Source organism: Centrocercus urophasianus, unplaced genomic scaffold, assembly GCF_019232065.1.
Source record: "Centrocercus urophasianus isolate 14NV4802_14NV808 unplaced genomic scaffold, USGS_Curo_1.0 seq_39, whole genome shotgun sequence".
NCBI lineage: Eukaryota > Metazoa > Chordata > Aves > Galliformes > Phasianidae > Centrocercus > Centrocercus urophasianus.
In genome coordinates, this window is record NW_024884966.1 from 3,501,060 (window position 1) to 3,519,968 (window position 18,909).

Consider the following 18,909-nt stretch of genomic DNA (forward strand, 5'->3'; position numbering starts at 1 on the left):
GCACCTGGAACTGCAAAGCCAGGTGAGTGTCTGCCCCTTCCATTTGTCACAGGTGTGGCAGGGAACAAATTCAACACGTGAATAATAGAGGCCATGATATCCAGTGCAGAGGAAGTGCAACTTTCTGCCTCTACTTTGTTATGTTCACCCTGGGCTTGGCCACGTGTTGTTACTGGCCATAAAAATACGCAGTTCCTTTCTAAATTGAGCTACAATACTTGACTCTTTGGCCTTGGGTGATAATGAAATGCACAAATGTTTAGCAGACACCCTGGAACTCTCCTTCCCTGTTTGTTCCAGCATAAAAGATCCACAGAAGCAGTTTCTATTTCAGCTGTATTTATTTGCAGCATGTCTTATCATTAATAAAAACAAATGGACCAAGCCTGTTTAATCCCAATTTAGCTCTTGGATCTGCTCGCATAGGACTCAGGAGGCCCAGCAGCAAGGCTGTGAAGATGGAGATGGTGGGATGTGGTTTGCTGGACTGGTCAATGTAACCATAGTTGTCTGCTCCCAGTAATGCTGATTTGGAGGGTTACTTCTGATGTCTTAGCAAAACTGCATCTTCCTCCATGAGGGGCAAAGCTGCCTGTGGTTCTGTGTGAAAGGCAGTGGCAGAGCATACGTGTGATAAAGAAACAGCTGAGACACCAGGGGTTGTTTCACCTCCAGGTTTGGAGGATCCCACAGCCCAACCATCGGTGTCTAATGCTCTTTTCTGCACTCTGTGCTTTCTCATCCAGCTGCAGTTGCAGTGGTAGAGGGGTGTAGGTCTCCCATAGACCCCTTCCCATCAGTCCTGGGGCAGGATGTGGAGATGTCCTATAGCACCAATCATTGGTGATGTTCCAAGAGCTTTGCAAAGCAGGGAGACTGAGGGAGGACACTATTCTATCCTATTATTTTTATTTTATTTTGTTCCATTTTGTTTTAATTTGGACATTTCTGTATCGTTTTCCCTCCCTCCCCGCTCTGCTCGGAGCCCTCAGATTCACGGGGAAGTAGAGACATCTGGTGGCCACACCACGAACCTCTCCTCTTCTCCTCCTTGGGCTGGGAGGATGACTCGGAATCATCAGGGTTGGAAAGATCAACCACATCACCCAAACCAACCATCAACCAATGCCTGTGACCACTCTAGACCGTGTCCCTCAGTGCCACATCCATCCTTTTCTGGAACACCCTCAGGGACGGTGACCCTACCATTTCCCTGGGCAGCTGTGCCACTGCATCACTGCTTTTTTGGGGAAGAAATGTTTCCTAACGTCCAACCTGACCGTCCCCTGGCACAGTGTGAGGCCATCACCTCTCGTCCTATTGCTGTTAGCTGGGAGCAGAGCACAACCTCCTCTCAGGGAGCTGGGAAATGGGAATGGAAAATGCAGGAGCACGCTGCCATCCTGACGGAGGAATAAAATAAAATGGAAAATGGTCTCTCCGGTTCTTTATTAAGGATTCAGGGTTGACAACCCAGGCAGGAACGACTCCAGAGCTCGGAGGCCTGATGAGGCCCCAGGAGGTGCAGAGAGGACACCTCCCTGCGGTGTGGAAGGGACAGTGGCATTGCATGCAGCCCCATGCCACCCTCCAGGCAGTGATCCCCTCTTCCTGGGGGAAGCTGAGGAGCTGTGACATCATCCACTTCCCTCACGTCCCTCCTTTCTCCCCATCCCCAAATCCATCGTGGCAGCACACAGGAGAAAGGGAGATCCTGACAAGAGCCATCACCAACCTGTGCAGGATGGTGGCTTTCCTCTGTCCCCAGGTGCCGGTGGCTTATGGCTGAGGCTCTGCCTCATACTGCTTCTCTGTGGCCGTGTAAAAGTCTTCAAGGACGGACTGCAGGTACTCAAAGGTCGGGCGCTCCTCAGGTTTGTTTCGCCAGCATCTCAGGATGATGCTGTAGAGCTCAGCTGGACACATATCCGGGCAGGGCATGCGGTAACCCTGCTCCAGGTTGCGAATCACCTCAGGGTTGGTCATCCCTAGAAAAGAAGATAGCCCATCATGGGTTATTCAGCACTGTGGGGATGTGGGGACAAGGGAAGACCAGATGCTGGGCTACATTTGAGCATCATCCCCATCTGCAGTCCCTCATCATCCAATCACCCCACCCCCAACTCCCTTCTACAGGCTGTGGCTGGATTGTAAGTACCCATCTGCAGTCTCCAGGCATAAAGCACTTGAAGCCCTCATTAGATGCTTTGAAGCCATCCCTAGATTCCTTGAAGCCATCAGTACAGGCTTTGAAGACACCACTAGGTTCTTTAAAGGCACCAGTAGATACTTTAAAGCCATCACTAGATGCTCTGAAGCCATCGGTACATGCTCTGAAGCAATCAATAGATGCTCTGAAGCCATCACTAAATCATTTGAAGCTGATGTATGCTCATCCCCTACTCACCATACCTGGATAAGGGATCCTGCCGTAGGTAATGATTTCAGTTAAGAGGATCCCAAAAGACCACACGTCAGACTTGATGGTGAAAACTCCAAAGTTAATGGCTTCTGGTGCTGTCCATTTGATCGGGAATTTGGCTCCTGCTCAGTGGAAGCAAAGGGAAATATAGGATGTGAAGGTGCCTGTGGGCATAGCAAGGCATGAGCCCTGGGTTTTGCATGCTGTTGGCTGCACTGAGGAGCTGCAGTGTGACTTACTGAAGGTTATGAAGATGCGGCCAGAGGAAGGCAATAGTTGCTTTCATTAAAAGGTTATTTCTACCTGACAGCAGTCTGCACCAATTTGGTCTTTCCCCAATAGAATCAAAGCTATTCCAGCTTTAATGATTTTCTGACCTGTATGTGCTCAGAAATACACACACGTCCTGATGCACAGGGACCTGATTTGCTCTGGGCTTTGCTTGCTTGGGACATCTGCCAGCTTCTCTATGTCCAGGTTCATGGCTCCAGCTCCCCTCCGCAGTCCTGCGGTGCAGTGACCGAATTACACTGCCCTTTCCTCCCATTTGGGCTGACTCACTGTTCACATGTAGGTACAGGCAGCCTTCATTAGTGGAGGTCAGATTTCTCTAGGGATGCAACCTGAGATTCAGCAGTACTCCTCCAAACAGTACCCAAAGGCCTTTTTCCCCATTTCCACCTGCAAACCTCATTTGTTTACTTATGTTCCCAAGTGCTGCTGCCTCTCCTGGGAGCCTGGCGCTTTCTGAGCCTGCTGCCTGGGTACTACAAGGGCAGAAATGGGGACTCTGGTCCCAGCCCAGCCTTTGGATGCCCTGTGTCTTGGCACATCTACAAGGTAAGAGGACTGGAGGTAAGGGAAATCAGAGAGTGAGGCAATGCAGGAATGATACCCACCTTCTTGTGCCAAGTATTCATCCTCGATGATCCTGGCCAAGCCAAAATCAGCAATTTTGCAGCAGAGTGTCTCTGAGACAAGGATGTTAGCAGCTCTCAAGTCACGGTGGATGGAGTTCATTCTCTCAATGTATGCCATTCCCTCTGCCACCTAGGGAAGGAGAACAGAGCCCATCTTCATCTGTCACCTTCCCAAGGACCACTTCTTAGCATGGTTGCATCTCGCCCACCCTTATGGATGCACAACTTGTATGTAGGGTTGCCCAAATGCCTCCATGTGCATGGGATTACATCCTTGGATGGATGGATGGATGCATGGATGCATGGATGGATGGATGGATGGATGGGTGGGTGGGTGGATGGGTGGGTGGATGGATGGATGGATGGGTGGGTGGATGGGTGAGTGGGTGGGTGGATAATTGGATGGATGGATAGATGGGTGGATAGATGGATGGATGGATAGATGGGTGGATGGATGGATGGGTGGATGGATGGATGGATGGATGGATGGATGGATGGATGGATGGATGGATGGATGGGTGGGTGGGTGGATAGATGGATGGTTGGATAGATGGATGGATGGATAGATGGGTGGATAGATGGATGGATGGATAGATGGATGGATGGATGGATGGATGGGTGGATAGATGGATGGATGGATAGATGGATGGATGGATAGATGGGTGGATAGATGGATGGATGGATAGATGGATGGATGGATAGATGGGTGGATGGATGGATGGATGGATGGATGGATGGATGGATGGATGGATGGATGGATGGATGGGTGGGTGGGTGGATGTTCAGATAGATCCATAGACAGGTAGATAAACAGGTAGACAGAAACATCTGCACATACACAGATGTTACCCACATATCTATGCATACGTGCAGCTCTACCAGCATTCAGCCAGTGTCTCAAAGCTTTGAACAGCCAAGCCAAGTGGAGCAGAAGCATCACTCTCTGTTTTGCTCAGAAGTTGTGGCTTTGAGTCGTGTCTGTAGTGAGCTGCAGAAAGCTGAAGCTAATCTGAAGCCACATCAGTGGATTCCCGATTTCTGCCACAGGACTATCCCTTCTAGTTGGGATTTTAATCATCAATACTACAGATAAAATAAGTGAATTAAAAAAAGAAGAATTAAAAACAAAACACAACAAAAACCACTCAGAGAGCTTGTCTGTCTCTCAGTCACAGTACTAAAGTCCAGATCCAGGAGAATCAAAGTCTCTTCAGCAACCTCCTCTGCTCTCCTAAGCAGACCTGCTTTAGAGTGGGTTGCAGATCATTGGAGAGCCTTCTACAATACAGATGAGACTCACGTTTTCATCCCTTGGGTTGGATCCAGAATAGGAACCAAGGACAGAATGTAGCTGCCCTCAGATTTCTATGGGATGCAATAGAGAAGAAAACCCAGATTTGCATAGTAATATGACTGACACAGAGGGTATGTCCCTATGCAGATCCCTTGTCCTGAGAACAAATTGCCTTCTTCAATCACCTCCATATTTTGGGAGGCTCTTTCTCCTGAGATCATCCTTCAGCGTTCAGCTCATTGGAGCAGCCCTGGGGTGTGTGATGAACCCCTATAAACAAGGGCAGTGATCTTTTACCACTGAGTGCTGGGTGATGTGGGATTCCAAAACTACTGTATCAGCCAAGTCCAGATTTGTGCCAGGCATTTTTCAGGATGAGTGGATGCACGCAGCACTGCTAATAATGGTTAGCACCTATTAAAGCTTTTAAACGCCTGTGGGTGATGGCAGAGCAATTTTCCACCCCCTACAGATTCACATCAGCTTCTCAACTTACATGTGGTTTCAAACAGGATACTAACACATACTTTCCAATGCTGCGTTTCTAACTTGTATCAAAACCCCTTCTGTGCATGTGCTGCCTTCTGTAGTGGAAAATGGAAGAATTGATGTCATTTCCTCTCCTGACCTGATGAGATAGGACCCGGTGATAGGCTCGTTCCGGCCCAGAGATCTTTTGAGCTTTCATGCTGAAGAGTGACCACAGGATCAAGTGCATCAGCCCAGTACTTTCTAATTTTAGCCCCAACGGATGCTAGTGGATCCAAAATTATGTTTGATGGGGCTGGATGCCTGCTGGGTCATCCCAACACCACAGACAGTCATAGATTGCAAAATATCTCAAGAGACTGCCTTCTTCCTCCTCCTCCTCCTCATCTCAGAGATACTGAGTGTCTGAAGCCAGCCGAGGAGGGAAGGGAATGATGAAATCTTTGAATTGACGCCCACAGCATGAAGGATGGGCAGAATCCTTCTCATGCACTTCAGGTGGCTCACGTGGGGCATCACATTGCTCAGATGTGTGGGCTTTTGTCCTGGAAGCCATGGGCAGTTCAGGGTCCTGCAAAGAGTATGGAGGGATGCCCAGAAAGGTGCTTCTAGGTGCCCACGGAGAGGGGACATCCACATGCACTTGTGCTGAACCCCAGTGTCAGTGCCAACCATATGGGGACTCTTCAGCCTTCTCCACTGCAGTGAATGGGTTATCGGCAGCTCAGAACAACCAGGTCACATTCAGGGCTCAAACCCTGAGCTCAGAGAGATGTTTAGGTTCTCAACTCTGGAAGCTGCATTGGAAAAGGTCTCTCTCATGGTCTCCTGCAAAGTCTGTGTCGTCAGACCTATACAACCCTGGTGCTGGGGACAGGCAATTTTCAGACTATTCCATACTACTGCCTGGAAATTCTCTATCATTCCACATGTTCATTATTGCTCTCCTCTTCCATAGAAATGCACTGAGCCATGTTCTGAGGTGTAAATCTCCTGCCAAATCCAATGGTTCTCTGATAGCAATGGATTTGTATCATTATGCTTATTGTCAGATGTTTGAAACAAACCACAGGCAATATATTTCAAGAGATCAAATAATGAAAAAAGGCAAGGAGACAAGTAGGGAAGGGAAAAGTGAATGAGAGAAGGAAGGAAGAAATTGAGGGAAAAATACTAAATAAGGGGGTTGCAGATGGATTAAAACGACAAAACTTAAAAGAACAAAATCCTACAAAGGCAAAAAGTAGTTCTCATAAGGAATGGTATATGCAGTTTTGAGGAGCAGAACATCTTTAATGACCCATCATCAGGAGGGAAGAACTGAGGAAAGCCAGCAGGTCTCTACAGTGAAACTCTCTTTGTTGAGTTTTCTTTTCCTTTTTGTCCTAAGAGAAAAAACCGTCTTCCTGCTCAGTAAGCCATAAAAATAAACCAAAAACAAACAGACAAAACTGTAACAATAAAAAATAAGAAAAAAAAAAAAAAGATGTCCTCTAGCACTGCATTAAGGCTGAGGCTGCCCAAAGGCCAGCAGAGCATTGCTGATGTGACATGCACATTAAGATGAGGGCTGAGAGAGGAAGGACCTTCTGACACATACCAGGAGGTGCTGTTTTCCTCTGTGACACTCGATGCTGGCACAGACTTACTTTGAACTTGCAAGGGACAAAAACAAATGATGGCCTCCAGTTCATTACCAATGGCTGATCACTAACCTGAGCAGACATATCGATGAGTTTGGGGAGATTCAGTTGGCTTCCTTCCTCTGTCTTCAAATAATCCAGCAAACACCCTGCAAAAGAGAAGAGACTGCGGTGAGTCTTCTGAATATGTCTGTGCATTTGCTTTCTCTGGTGCTTCTCTGAACAAGCAACAAATATGCCCACATCCCGGAGAAAATCCAAGGGAAGGCAGTGGGTGTCCCCCGCAGCACCTTCTGACAGTGTTCTGAAGAGCAGCCAAGTTCTTCCCTGCACACACCTCTGTAAAGTGCTGGACATTCTTCACTCAATGCCTCATGGTCAAGAGGGGCAAAAAAATAATTTCACCACGAGGAGAACAAAATTCTGCACTTCCAATAGGAATGGGGAGATCAGAACTTGAGATAATCTTCAAATGGAGTGCCAGCATTTTATGAAGTGGCTTATGAAATATGTAACCACGCATTTAATCACTCAAAGAATCCCTTCCTTTTCCAGCAACAGCCTCCTAGATCACTTACTGCTTTTCTTGTCAGTTTGGTACAATGTCCACCCATTACACATGGGAGTACCAGTCATCTCATTGACTTGATTTTGCAAGAATTCCAACAAAAGCATTTGGTAAGGCTCTTACCATTGGCCATGTACTCTGTCACAATGTAAATTGGCTGCTTTGTGACTACAGCATAGAGCCGGACCAGCTTATTATGCTGGAGCTTCTTCATCAAGTTTGCTTCTGCCAAGAAAGCATTGGGATCCATGCTGCCCTCCTTCATGGTCTTCACAGCCACCTTGAAGTTGTTCTTGTAGTAGCCTGCAGGGAGATAACGATGCACTGAGGAATTCTGGCCTCTCTGCAGGCTCTGTTGGGCCACATAAGAAGAGCTGGTGGAGCAGGAAGCAGAAAACCACAGAAACAGTTTTCAACCTCCCAGCAAAAGAGAGTGGTAAATCTCAGACCAGCAGGCTGTGAGCAACAGCAGGTATAGGAGGAGATTGGAGAGGCACATCAGTCACATCTGCCCTATGAAGCCCATGCTGAACCATGCAAGTACAACCTGTCTGGTCCTTCCCAGGAGAACAGCATCTACTGCTGCGGGTGTGCCCAAAAAGTAGGTGTTCATACTTCAGGTGTTCATACCCATACCCAGACCTGTCCTGTCTTGAGGAAAGAGGGTTTTCTATCTCCCCTGTTTATACATTTCCTCCCTGGAATGGGGTCACTGTACTTACCCATCCACACTTCCCCAAACTGCCCGCTGCCAAGCTTCTTCACGAGTTTCAGAGACTCCCGTGGGATCTCCCACTCATCCTGTGCCCAGGGCCTCTGGGGAGCCAGAGATGTGCAGGGAGCTATGAGCCTCTGGCACAGACCATCTCCCCTCTCTGTGTGAGCAAAAAACACAAGACAGTTCAATGGACAGTTTGACAGCAAACTTTCAGCCCCAGAACTAACCTGCTCCTCCTTGAAGAGGAAAAAGCCAGCTCATGGGACAACTCCATAACCCCACACTGTTTCAGCCACAGGGATCAGCACAGCCAAAATGGATCCAATGAAAGGAAGAGGCTCAAAAAGAGTCATAAGGGAGAGCAGCCTGTTTAGCAAGTCCCAAACCTTTCCAGGTGTTCCTCCTTCCCTTCAGTGCTCCGTTCTCTTGGTGACTTCCCAGTTACAAGGTGGGAGGCAGAGCTCACCCTCACATTGCCCAAGGGCAAAAGACAGGGCATGGGAGCCCAGTTTGGTGGAGAGTATCTTGCTCAGGAGAGTGGATGGAGTAATGGTGGTGGCTAGCAAGCCCACCCTCCCTCTGCTCACCTCCTGCTGGAAATCAGTAGGGAAGGAAAGCAACTTACGGCTGTAATGATGGATTAGCTCTGGCAGGGTGGCAAAAGTCATCCTTGGGGAGATGTAATAACCTCCACCGTCTAAGGAGCGGATCCTGTAGTGTTTGATGATGTCCCCATGAGCAGAATCACTGTCTCTCACAGACAAGGAATAGGCACCTGGAGGGCAAGCAAGAGAAAAAAATGTGAGGACAAGCAGCAACTTAGGGACCAGCAACCCTCTCTTATCTCAGCTGTCTGCAGCTGTAGGCACTTCTCCCAGCCCTTGCTGATTCCTTCTCATCGGGCTCCAAAACTGCTAATTTCCATCTTTCCATCTTTTTTTATGTTTGGATTTTGTGTTGAGAGACGTGGTTTAGTGTTGCATTGCCTACTACAGTTTACTGAGTACTATTGGTGATAGGTGGATGGTTGCACTGGATGATCTCAAAGGTTTTTTCCAACCTTGGTGATTCTGTGATTCTTTGATTCTGTGATTCTTTGATTCTGCATGTGAAGAGGGAGAAGTTTCACTAAAGCTTGACTGGGTCAGTTGAAGCTTGATTGGGTAAGACTTGTCTATGCGGTGACCAAAGGCCCTGTGGAAACCACATGGTCATCAAAAACACATCTTTTTAGGTCATCATAGTCTTTCCACAGCTTCCCTTTTTCATCTGAGCTCTCTCAACTATACCACTCATCGAAACAAAGCAAGTGACTGCAGACCTGCCAGTTTGTAGAAACAACCCATCAGTACAACCAGAATATTGGTTCATGGGAGAAATAAGGTCAAGAAATGTGTCCCTTCTCAGTGTTATCCAAGGTCTCCAAGGTCTTTTCCTACAGCCCATAGCCCAAACCCAATTCCACACTGATCTGTTTTCTCCTTATAATGGGGTTATAATCCAACCCACGGATTTATGAGTATATATATATATATATATATATATACATATATATATATAATTATTTTTTTTTCTCACAGAAAGAAACCAAAACAACCATAACAAGACATTGCAGCAACTTCACACTTATGTCAGGACAAATTTCAATACAGCTCAACATTACTTTTTTTCCCCCTTTGTCTGGATCGTATTTCTGGAGAAAACTGTTATAAGCCTGCTGGGCTGTTAAGAGTCCAATACATCAACTGGGTTGATAGGCTGCCTTTTTAACATCTGAAGAGGCAAGGCTATACATGTTAAAAAGCATGTATCTGTCATATAGGATCATAAGCAGAAATGGGGCATTCCATGCTGACTGTGAAACCTTAATCCTCCACATGAGGTGAAAACTTGCCAGCACGTAATGCTGCCTGGCTGGTGTTTCTCCATCACAGCATCAGTTCTCACTGCAGTTTCCTGCACTACATCTGGAAACATTCCTTGTGCTGATAATTTAAAAAAAGTAACAATAGAAAATCACTTCTGTGGACATTGCTCTATTGCTGTTGATTATGAGCCTTGACAAGCAGGATCTGGGAGAGTCTACGAGTTTTCCACAAGCAAGCAGTTGCTTTGGGATGAATTCTGTTCCAAACTATGAAATACAGTCATGTAATGTTCATGGAAGACCCCCTGGTTTATATGCAGATCAAGGGAATCCAAGACTGGAAGCGCATCGCTTGGGCATTATGGAGCCCTGCACCATCCTCAAGAGTGCAACAAAACATTCCAGCAAAGGGCCAAAGAATGGCTCATTTTCCACAGCCCATGTCTTGTTGATTAAGGGCTACAACTACACAACTAAGAGTGTCTTTCCCAGAGAGACATGTATGGTTCTTGTTGAGGGCAGAGAGGTGATGCCATAGGGCTTGTGCCCGCAGTGCTTAGCATAAGCTTGGCTAGAATGGATTAACCACATTCATGCAATATTATTATTGTCATTGCTATTATTATTGCTTCTATTATTGTTGCTGTGGCTGCTGGTGATGTTATTTTAATTTCACGGTGACTGAAACAATGCACAGGCCAGGCTACAGCTCAGCAAAGTTGGGCTTATAGGGCATGAGTACAAAAGTGAGTAGCATGCATGGACATGGCTTAGGGCATGTAGTGGTTTCTGCAGAGCAAGGTCTGCAAAAGGAAGGAGCCAGACATGGTGTGAACCCATCTGCAGTGATGACACACAGCCTTGCAGAAGGCAGAGCAGGAATTAATGACTAACGTGTGCATATGTGTGCCTGGGGACTGCAAGCCAGCAGAGATCTATTTGTTAGTATGGTTGCACCCCAAGTGTCCGCTCTCCTGCAGGACCTGCTCTCCAGACCCGACCGACCTTCCAAACCTCCTGTGTCTTTCAGAGCAGTGATGTGCAGCATGCAGCAGTGACAGGGGCTCCAGGCATCCTCCGGGCCAACCTATCACCTACCTACTACCTGGCTAATCCTTATCCTGTCATTAGATCTTACGATCACATTTCACCCAAAGCCAGAGTTTGGTTTGCTGGAGTGAGTGCCGTGGAGCTTTCCCTGTCATTCACTGTGTTTGGTTCCTGTTCCCCTGGGAGAGGTGTGTAAATGCAAAGCATAAGAGTTGGAAAGCACCTGTTCTCTCTTCTCTCAATGACAGCAGAACATTTAAAACATTACATGGAGCCATGAGGATGGCAAGAGCCTCACCTTCCCTAGAGATAGCGAAAAGGGGTTACTGCCTCTCAATCACAAGGACTTTCCCCTACGCTCCTGCATCACATCCCAGCACAAACCTGGGTTTACATACAGATAGGTCCACATTCTGTGCTGGATGCCAGCTCAGAACAGTGTGGGCACCACCAAATCTTGTCCTAAGTCTCAGAGCCTCCTGTTCTGGGTTTGGGATCATCCCTCAGGGACTCTCAGCATCTTTCTGTTTAAAGAGTAGCAAGTTTGGTATGGGAAAAGCACTGAAGGTACAAAGGATTCTGCTCCAGATCATACCAAGGGCTGTTTAGTCCCCTAAACATGGGTATCACATACCTGTGAGATGTTATGGGACATCTGCATGGGCCTGGCAGGTATGATGCAAAACTGTATTTTATGGAGCATCTGGATGGCTCTGAGATGTCCATGTTTAGGCAACCAGATCAAGCCCCATTGAATCACAGAATCATAGAACCATTCAGGTTGGAAAAGACCTGTAAGGTTATCCAGTACAACCCCAGCCCAGCCCCAACATGCTTACTAACACAACCCTCAGTGCCACATCCCCACAGTTATGGAACACCTCCAGGGATGGTGAACCTACCTCCTCCCTGTGTTAAGTATTAGTTAACAATAATATCCACTGCCTAAGAGATGCAGAGATGTTTCCCCAGTGGTGTGTAGAGGAATCACCATTTAAAAAATAATAAAATAAATACATAAATAAATAAAAGGAAAAAGCAAAACAAGACAGAAATATTTCCTTAGGGAGAAAAAAAAGAGGGGGGGCGGGGGGGGGGGGGAGAAAAAAAAAGAAAGAAAGAAAAAAGAAAAAGCCTCTAAAGCATTGTTTTGGAAAGTCTTTGGTGCTTATCTCTGTTCCTGCATCTCTGCCACGAGCTGTGGTGATAGGAACCACCCTCACCACAGCCTGATCTATATGAGGAGCATCATGAGGACATCTAATGCAGCCCTGCTGAGCCTGCCAAGCGTGGTTCTGTCCCACAGCAAACTCCAACACTGGCATTGCTGAACCACGCAGCTCAGGTCTGGGAGGTCCTCCAAGCTGTGCCCATGCCCAGCAGTCGCTCTGTGGATCTCACCTGTGCTGGTCTCACTCTCTCGAACAAGGAAGGAGCCAATTTTGTTACCAGAAGACAACAGCAGCCGTTCAGCATCTTTTCTGCTCAGAGTTTTAAAAAACCACCTGGGAGATGGAAAAGGCAAAACCGTTTTGGAAAAGGAAAAGCTCAGAATAAGAAAAAGGACATTCTTTCCAGTTGGTTCGTTTTTTTACTGTTACACTCTGAAATGGTGGGTTACTTTTATCAGTTAATAGATTTTCATTTGCTGGAAAGTGGCAGTAATGAGATGGCTTTGGTATATAAACAGCAGATTTCTGTCACTTTGGGCTTGCTTCACTGCCTGTTCAAGCAAAGCAGAGAGCTGAGTTTGTTCCAGTGTTGCTACAGACAAGCCCAGCCAGGGCAGGGACCCACAGCTCACCTGGCAAACCAGTAAGCCCAGAAAGGCCAAGTGTGAAGCAGATACATGGGCTGGAGGTGCCAAGTGCCATTAAAACATATCCCTTGGATACAAAGAGCATCTGTGCCTTGATCCCATTTCTGCATGCTGAACTCAGTAACGGCTGGTTCTCTCTAAGAGGCGATTGCCAAGGTGGATCCCAAGGGGGATTACTGGGGCTAATCCTCTGTAACTGAATACCATCGAGGAGGATAAAAGATGGGGAATAAACCTTTCCTTCTGCTTTGATACAGAAACCCTATTGGATCAAATCTTTCTTTGCAGGGAAGCCTACGTCTGGGCTAAAGCAACAGCTAGTGTTAGGATGCTGTTTTGGGAAGGAAAGCCCTGCATCAACCTTCACCCCTCACCAGTTTATGCACTTACTTTTCCTGTTCCAGGCTGTCTACTAGTGCAACGAAGTTGCTGGGGATGTAGCCTTTCTTCCCACTTCGGAGGGATTTGGCCAGCCACCAGTCCCCCTCGCTGCAAAGCAAGAAGAAGAAGTGTCAGTGCCCAGAGGAGGCTTCACAAACGGGTAAGGATTAGAGGACAACACGGTTTATGGGGTTCTGAGTGCTCTTTAGGGGAGATGTTACTCTGTGAGCTCGTTCTCCTAGGGTCACCACTTGTTTGAAGGCTGCTGAGAAAAACAGCATGTGGCCTGTCAGTGGCTTCTCAAGGTGACAGCTTCTTTCCACTGATGTAGAGGAAGCATAGACCCAAACCTCTGCTGTGCACCAAAAGGGAGACGTGGGACATCAAGGTCACCATCACTTAATTTTGTCACTTGCACAGGGACATGGAGACTCCTCCATTCTGCTCCTACCTTTATCTACCAGCCACCAGCTTTGCTGTCCTACTCAAGAACGAGCTATGACTAAAAGCCATGCCCCTCCAGTGGGACCACTGTTCCCATGCTCCATGTGTCCATTCTGTCCCTTCTGGAGGCCACCTCACAGGATAGCCAGGGACAGAGCAGCCCTCCGAGGCTAAACAGGGCCAAAATTCACTCCTGCCCTTTTATGGGTTGGGTAGATGAACAGCTGGCCTCTTCTCTCGTGAGTTTTAGAAGATGAAATGAAATCATTCCTCTCCCTGGCTCAACTCTGTCCTTTCCTCTGACTACGCCCAACCCACATCCTTTGCAAAAGCACGATCAGCACAAAATATGCAACGGGCTACTTTAGTGGTGTTATTCATGCAACTTCTGCACCCCTGTGAACTGGCAGGGGAGGAGGTCCCAGCAGCAGCCAGGCATGGACACAACCTGACTCCAAAGTGCCTGTAACCTCAGGAAAGCAGGACAGTGTCACCTTCCACATCTCCACAGCTCTGGTGGGCAGCAAATTCATGTCTGATCCCAAAGTCCCCACCTCTACCAGCCTGGTTGTGCTCGACTTTAGCATCCCTTACTTGGAGAGGATCTGAAGTTTCTCCCCCTTGACCAGCTCCAGATCACGGTCATTTGAAGCAGCAAAGTCATACAGTGCAATCACAATGATGTCATCTACAAGAAAAAGCAGCATATTGAATTCAGCTCTTTACTGGGGTGATACACACTCAGTGCTCCAATGGGGCACTTCCCATGATCCCAAAGCCAAGATTTCCCCCAGCCCATCTATCCTGCCAGCCTCAACCTCTGCTCAGAGCTAACTCTATTTTACCCAAGCTTCCTGTGCTTCGCTTTTTAAAGCACTCCAGATCCCCACATACACAAAACCCAGCGTGTCAACAAGGAAGAAGTGTTTGTGTGGAATAAGAAAAGTCAGAAATAATCCACCAGTGCTTGGCCTCGGTTTTATGTGACAGTAAATTAAATCTGCTGTGGCAACAGGGATTTTGACTCCAAAAGAGGAGGCTTTCTTGTCTAGAGAAGATGCGGAGACATTTCAGTTCCTGCCAGTGGAGCCCATTGCAAGGGTCTGACTCTCCCTCCAAACGCTCTCAGCTCAGCCCATATCTCTCCATCCCTTTTACATGCCATTTCTTGCAGATGTGTCACCACCACATGTAAGTCATGCTGCTGTCTTCAGCTCCAGCACCCAGCTGCTCACTTTGGTTCAGCTACAATTCCCGTGAGGGCAGTGGTTGCTTCAGCATTTCCTCTCTCCAGACCCCAAAACCAATGCTCTGTGTCTCCCATTTCTCTTGCAACCCACTTGGGCCAAGGCTGTGAGCAGGACTGAGTCCCCATCCCTTACCCTGACACCCTAACTACATCCGTGCTGGTCAGGCACATCTTTTGGCCAAATGAATTTCTGCGCCCTGTTGCACACATGCTGTACTGTGCATGGCACTGCGTGTGTGCATGAGGCTGATCTGTGGGCTTGGGGTCTCTATATGGGAGTGGAGCTGCTACATGTGCATCCCTTGCTGGTACTGCTTGTGGAGAGGTTGTGTGACCTTTAGTGTGTGCTTGCAGCTGCTGAAGCAGAAACGAGCAGCTATTTTGGGACAGAGCAAAACCTATGAAGGTGATCGGCATACATGCACAAACACAATCACTGAACCAAAACGTGGCAGAAAAACAACAAAAACAAAAAAAAAGGGGGAAAGGAAAAGGGAAGAGAAAAGGGAAAGAGAAAAGGATAAGGAATAAGCAAAATAACAACAACAACAAAAAAAGAGGGATTAAAAAAACACTGAAAAGGAAAAAGAAAAGAAAAAGAAGAGGAAAAATAAAGAAGAGGAAAAAGAAGAGAGAAAAAGGAAAAGGAAAAGGAAAAGGAAAAGGAAAAGGAAAAGGAAAAGGAAAAGGAAAAGGAAAAGGAAAAGGAAAAGGAAAAGAAAAAGAAAAAGAAAAAGAAAAAGAAAAAGAAAAAGAAAAAGAAAAAAAAAAAGAAAAAGAAAAAAGGAAAAGAAAAAGAAAAAAGGAAAAGAAAAAGAAAAAAGGAAAAGAAAAAGGAAAAGAAGAAAGGAAAAGAAGAAAGAAGAAAGGAAAAGAAGGAAGGAAAAGAAGAAAGAAGAAAGGAAAAGAAGAAAGAAGAGAGGAAAAGAAGAAAGGAGAAGAAGAAAGGGAAAGAAAAAGAAGAAAGGAAAGGAAGAAAGGAAAAAGAAAAAGAAGAGGAAAAATGAGATGAAAAATAAATGGAAAAAGAAAAAGAAAAAAAGGAAAAAGAAGAGGAAAAAGAGGAAGAAATGAAGAGGAAAAAGAAAAAGAAGAAGAGGAAAAGGAGCAAAACAAAAAAGAGATGCTTTGCCGTGGAATGCTTTTAGCTCGCAGGCAGCCTAACAAATGCACCAAGAGCCACGGACAGGGTATACATAGTGTTTTTCAAAACAGACTGTCAAGCCACTGTCTCCGTGTGACCTTTTCAAATAATGCCACCAGCAAGAGAGCCAGACTGGCCTTTTGTCATCAGCAGATAAGGCGTCTGTGGGGCAGCTCGGGCGCTGGAGCTGCTGGCGACTGGCGGGCAATGAGGGATGTGGAGGGTCAGCGTGGGAGGGGTGGGAGGAGGGAAATGCAGCTTTGCAAACCCAAGCTGTGAGCAGTTGCAAGGAGGAACTTGGAGGTGCAGGAGAAGTTTCAGCAGAGCTGTGCTCTTTCCTACATGAGGGGAAAAGCGTGGCTGGTTGCAAGGCTTTGAAGTCTTAAAATAGCTTGCAAGGCTGGGAGCTTCCCTTTGAGGGATCTCAGAGCATTTGGCATTAGCAGTGCATCCATCCATCCACTTGCTGCCTCTGTGAGAAAGCAGGTGTTATCTCAGCTTCTCCAACACGAGAGGTGCCGGGCATTGCCTGCTACAAGGTGGCTGGTCAATGTGCCCTCTACGTGCACCATCCCACTCCTCTTGTGAGTGAAATCATGTACTAGTTCTGCTTTTCCTTTGAAAAGTAGAAGTAAATGTCAAGTATCGACTGGCTGCATGTTCGAATAATTTAAAAAAAAAAAAAAAAGGAAGAAAAGAAAGAAAAAATGTAGTTTTGATGTTTAAGCAACTAAGGGAAGTACAGATAAACAAAACCAAAAGTAAACAACCAAAAAAGAAAAACCAACCCCACCCAAAAGAGAGAAATCGAGAAAGAAAGGGAATACATTTTGCAAGGACAAGAAAAAGGGTTTGCATGGTGAAAAAATAACGCGACTCCCTCTTATCCCCTCTTCAACATTCATGTTGAGAAACATTGCACGCCGAAGTGAGCCAGAAGAAAAGCGCTCTCTCCGGCCAAGCCAGCAGGACTTGCCATCTCATGATGAAAGCAGCTCCTTCCCTCTCTGAGTCTGTCACCCTGCTGAGAAACAGCGCCGATGATGCTTTCTTGGCCCATTTGACTGAGTTAGGTCATGAAGCCGTCGGGGCTGCTGGGAGCAACTGCTTTGCAGATAGTGCTAGCAGCACAAGGGCTTTGATGGCGAGCCAAACGCGTCTTGGCTCAGAGCTGCTGTCAGGAAAGTGAGATACCAGCTCAGTTTGCGTAGGCCGAGCGCCAGTTTGATGGTTAAATGGAAATGCTTCAACCAGGCTTCCCACCGTTGCCCCGTCATGAATGGAAGGTGTTTGCAAGCATCCCATGGTGGTGGAGCCATGCTATGGTTGTGGCAGTGTATTACAGAGGATGGTTTAGAGCTGGCAGTAACCCTAAAGACAGTTGTGAGGTGCTGGAACAGGTTGCTCAGAGAGGTGGTGGGTGACATTGGGTTGGAAACAGCCAAGGTCAGGCTGGATGGGGCTGTGAGCACTGATGGAGCTGTGGGTGTCCCCAGTCAGTGCAGGGAGTGGGATCAGATGGCCTTCAAGAGTCCCTTCCAATTCAAATGATTCCATGATTCTGTGACACTACGTTGGCTCAACCAAGAGATATGCTGTTAAAATTGGGTCCTGTTTCCCAGCTCAGCAAGACATGGGCTGGTTCACCAAGATCTGCTTGGAAAGCATGCCTTCAGAGCATAAGTTTGCAGTGAAAGAATATTTTCTGCCAGATACGTTTCTGCCTTCTGCATCCATGCTCCATTTTGACTCAGTGAATGTTTTTGCAGGCAATTTCTGCTTTCCTCATAAAATCATATCAGACTGTAACTTCTAACTTCTTTTATTAGGAAACTGGAACACTCACTCTCATCTTCCTTCCCTCTCTTACTTTTGATTGAGAATGATATTTTTGTACAAGAACTCCTCATTTCTCACTGAGAAATAAGCCTTTTCAGTAGAAGAAATTCCTCTTCCCTTTTCCAATAATAGCCACATTCCTGGCAGCATCCTCGTCAAACTCAAATCCATCTTCAGGGAACAATAAAATGACCAAGAACTTGGATGCTAATTTTGCACAACTTCAAAGGACTTCTATTTCCACAGCACACTCAGCTCTCACGTTCTGAAAATCAGACCTGCTCATGCTATGGTTAGTTGAAAACAAGCCCTGAGGTTGAAGAAGTTGCAGTTCCTCAACTGGAAGAAACATCCTTGTAGAGAAGCTGATTCTTTGTGCACTCTTAGGTTATAATGATGCATGATGAGAAGCATCCAAAACAATCAATTGTTTCCATCAGTAGTGCTTACATTCAGCTGTGAGCAGCTGAAAGGGTAAGGGTGGGTGTTATTCTTCCTATCTCTACATCTTATCTGTCTAATGCAAGCTAAGAGCAGCAGCTCTAGCAATGGAGCTGGGTGCCTGGACCTGGTCTATGATGTGCTGAGGGTTTTGGAAGTGCAGAATTAAAGGTACATTTTGACTTCATAGAGTGGAGGGAGGACCCAACACCAACCTTAGAGGCACTGTGATTAAGGATCTGTGGTAAAATGAATGAGAGACTCACACGATGGAATAACCCACAATAAGTGAAGAGTGGGTTCACAACACTGCCACAGCTGAACTCAGAGTTATGTACCTCTTGCCTGTCTTCATGCTACTTCCATTAAGACAAAAAATGACAGGAGGAATTAGGATTTTATAGCAAAAAATAAATAATTTCTAAGATGGCAGTGTGAAATCTTGAAGTTGTGGAGAAGATGCACAACAACAAGAGCAGAAGGAGAAAAAAAAAGTTGTAATGGAAGGAAAGGGAAAGAGAAAGGGAAGGGGAAAATAGGGAAAATTGGGGAAAAGGGAAAGGAAGAACTGGAGAGGGAAGGGAAGGGAAGGGAAGGGAAGGGAAGGGAAGGGAAGGGAAG

General features: G+C 46.6%; 1 protein-coding gene across 2 annotated transcripts in view; it reads right to left on the reverse strand.

Moving 5' to 3' along the window:
* Positions 1 to 361: 361 nt before the first annotated feature.
* The window catches only part of BLK (BLK proto-oncogene, Src family tyrosine kinase), a 36,352-nt gene continuing 17,804 nt past the window's right edge, over positions 362 to 18,909 (reverse strand). The window contains exons 4-14 of one of the 2 annotated variants that reach the window (XM_042832690.1): positions 14,210 to 14,303; positions 13,181 to 13,279; positions 12,373 to 12,476; positions 8,680 to 8,829; positions 8,059 to 8,211; positions 7,460 to 7,639; positions 6,841 to 6,917; positions 3,322 to 3,472; positions 2,413 to 2,544; positions 1,736 to 1,988; positions 362 to 600 (exon numbers count right to left, since the gene is read on the reverse strand). In XM_042832690.1, coding sequence (XP_042688624.1) covers positions 1,780 to 1,988; positions 2,413 to 2,544; positions 3,322 to 3,472; positions 6,841 to 6,917; positions 7,460 to 7,639; positions 8,059 to 8,211; positions 8,680 to 8,829; positions 12,373 to 12,476; positions 13,181 to 13,279; positions 14,210 to 14,303 — 1,349 coding nt within the window. In that variant the 3' untranslated portion in view covers positions 362 to 600; positions 1,736 to 1,779. Of the gene's footprint in view, positions 601 to 1,430; positions 1,989 to 2,412; positions 2,545 to 3,321; positions 3,473 to 6,840; positions 6,918 to 7,459; positions 7,640 to 8,058; positions 8,212 to 8,679; positions 8,830 to 12,372; positions 12,477 to 13,180; positions 13,280 to 14,209; positions 14,304 to 18,909 lie in introns of those variants that run through there. The other variant, XM_042832689.1, reaches the window with a different exon arrangement.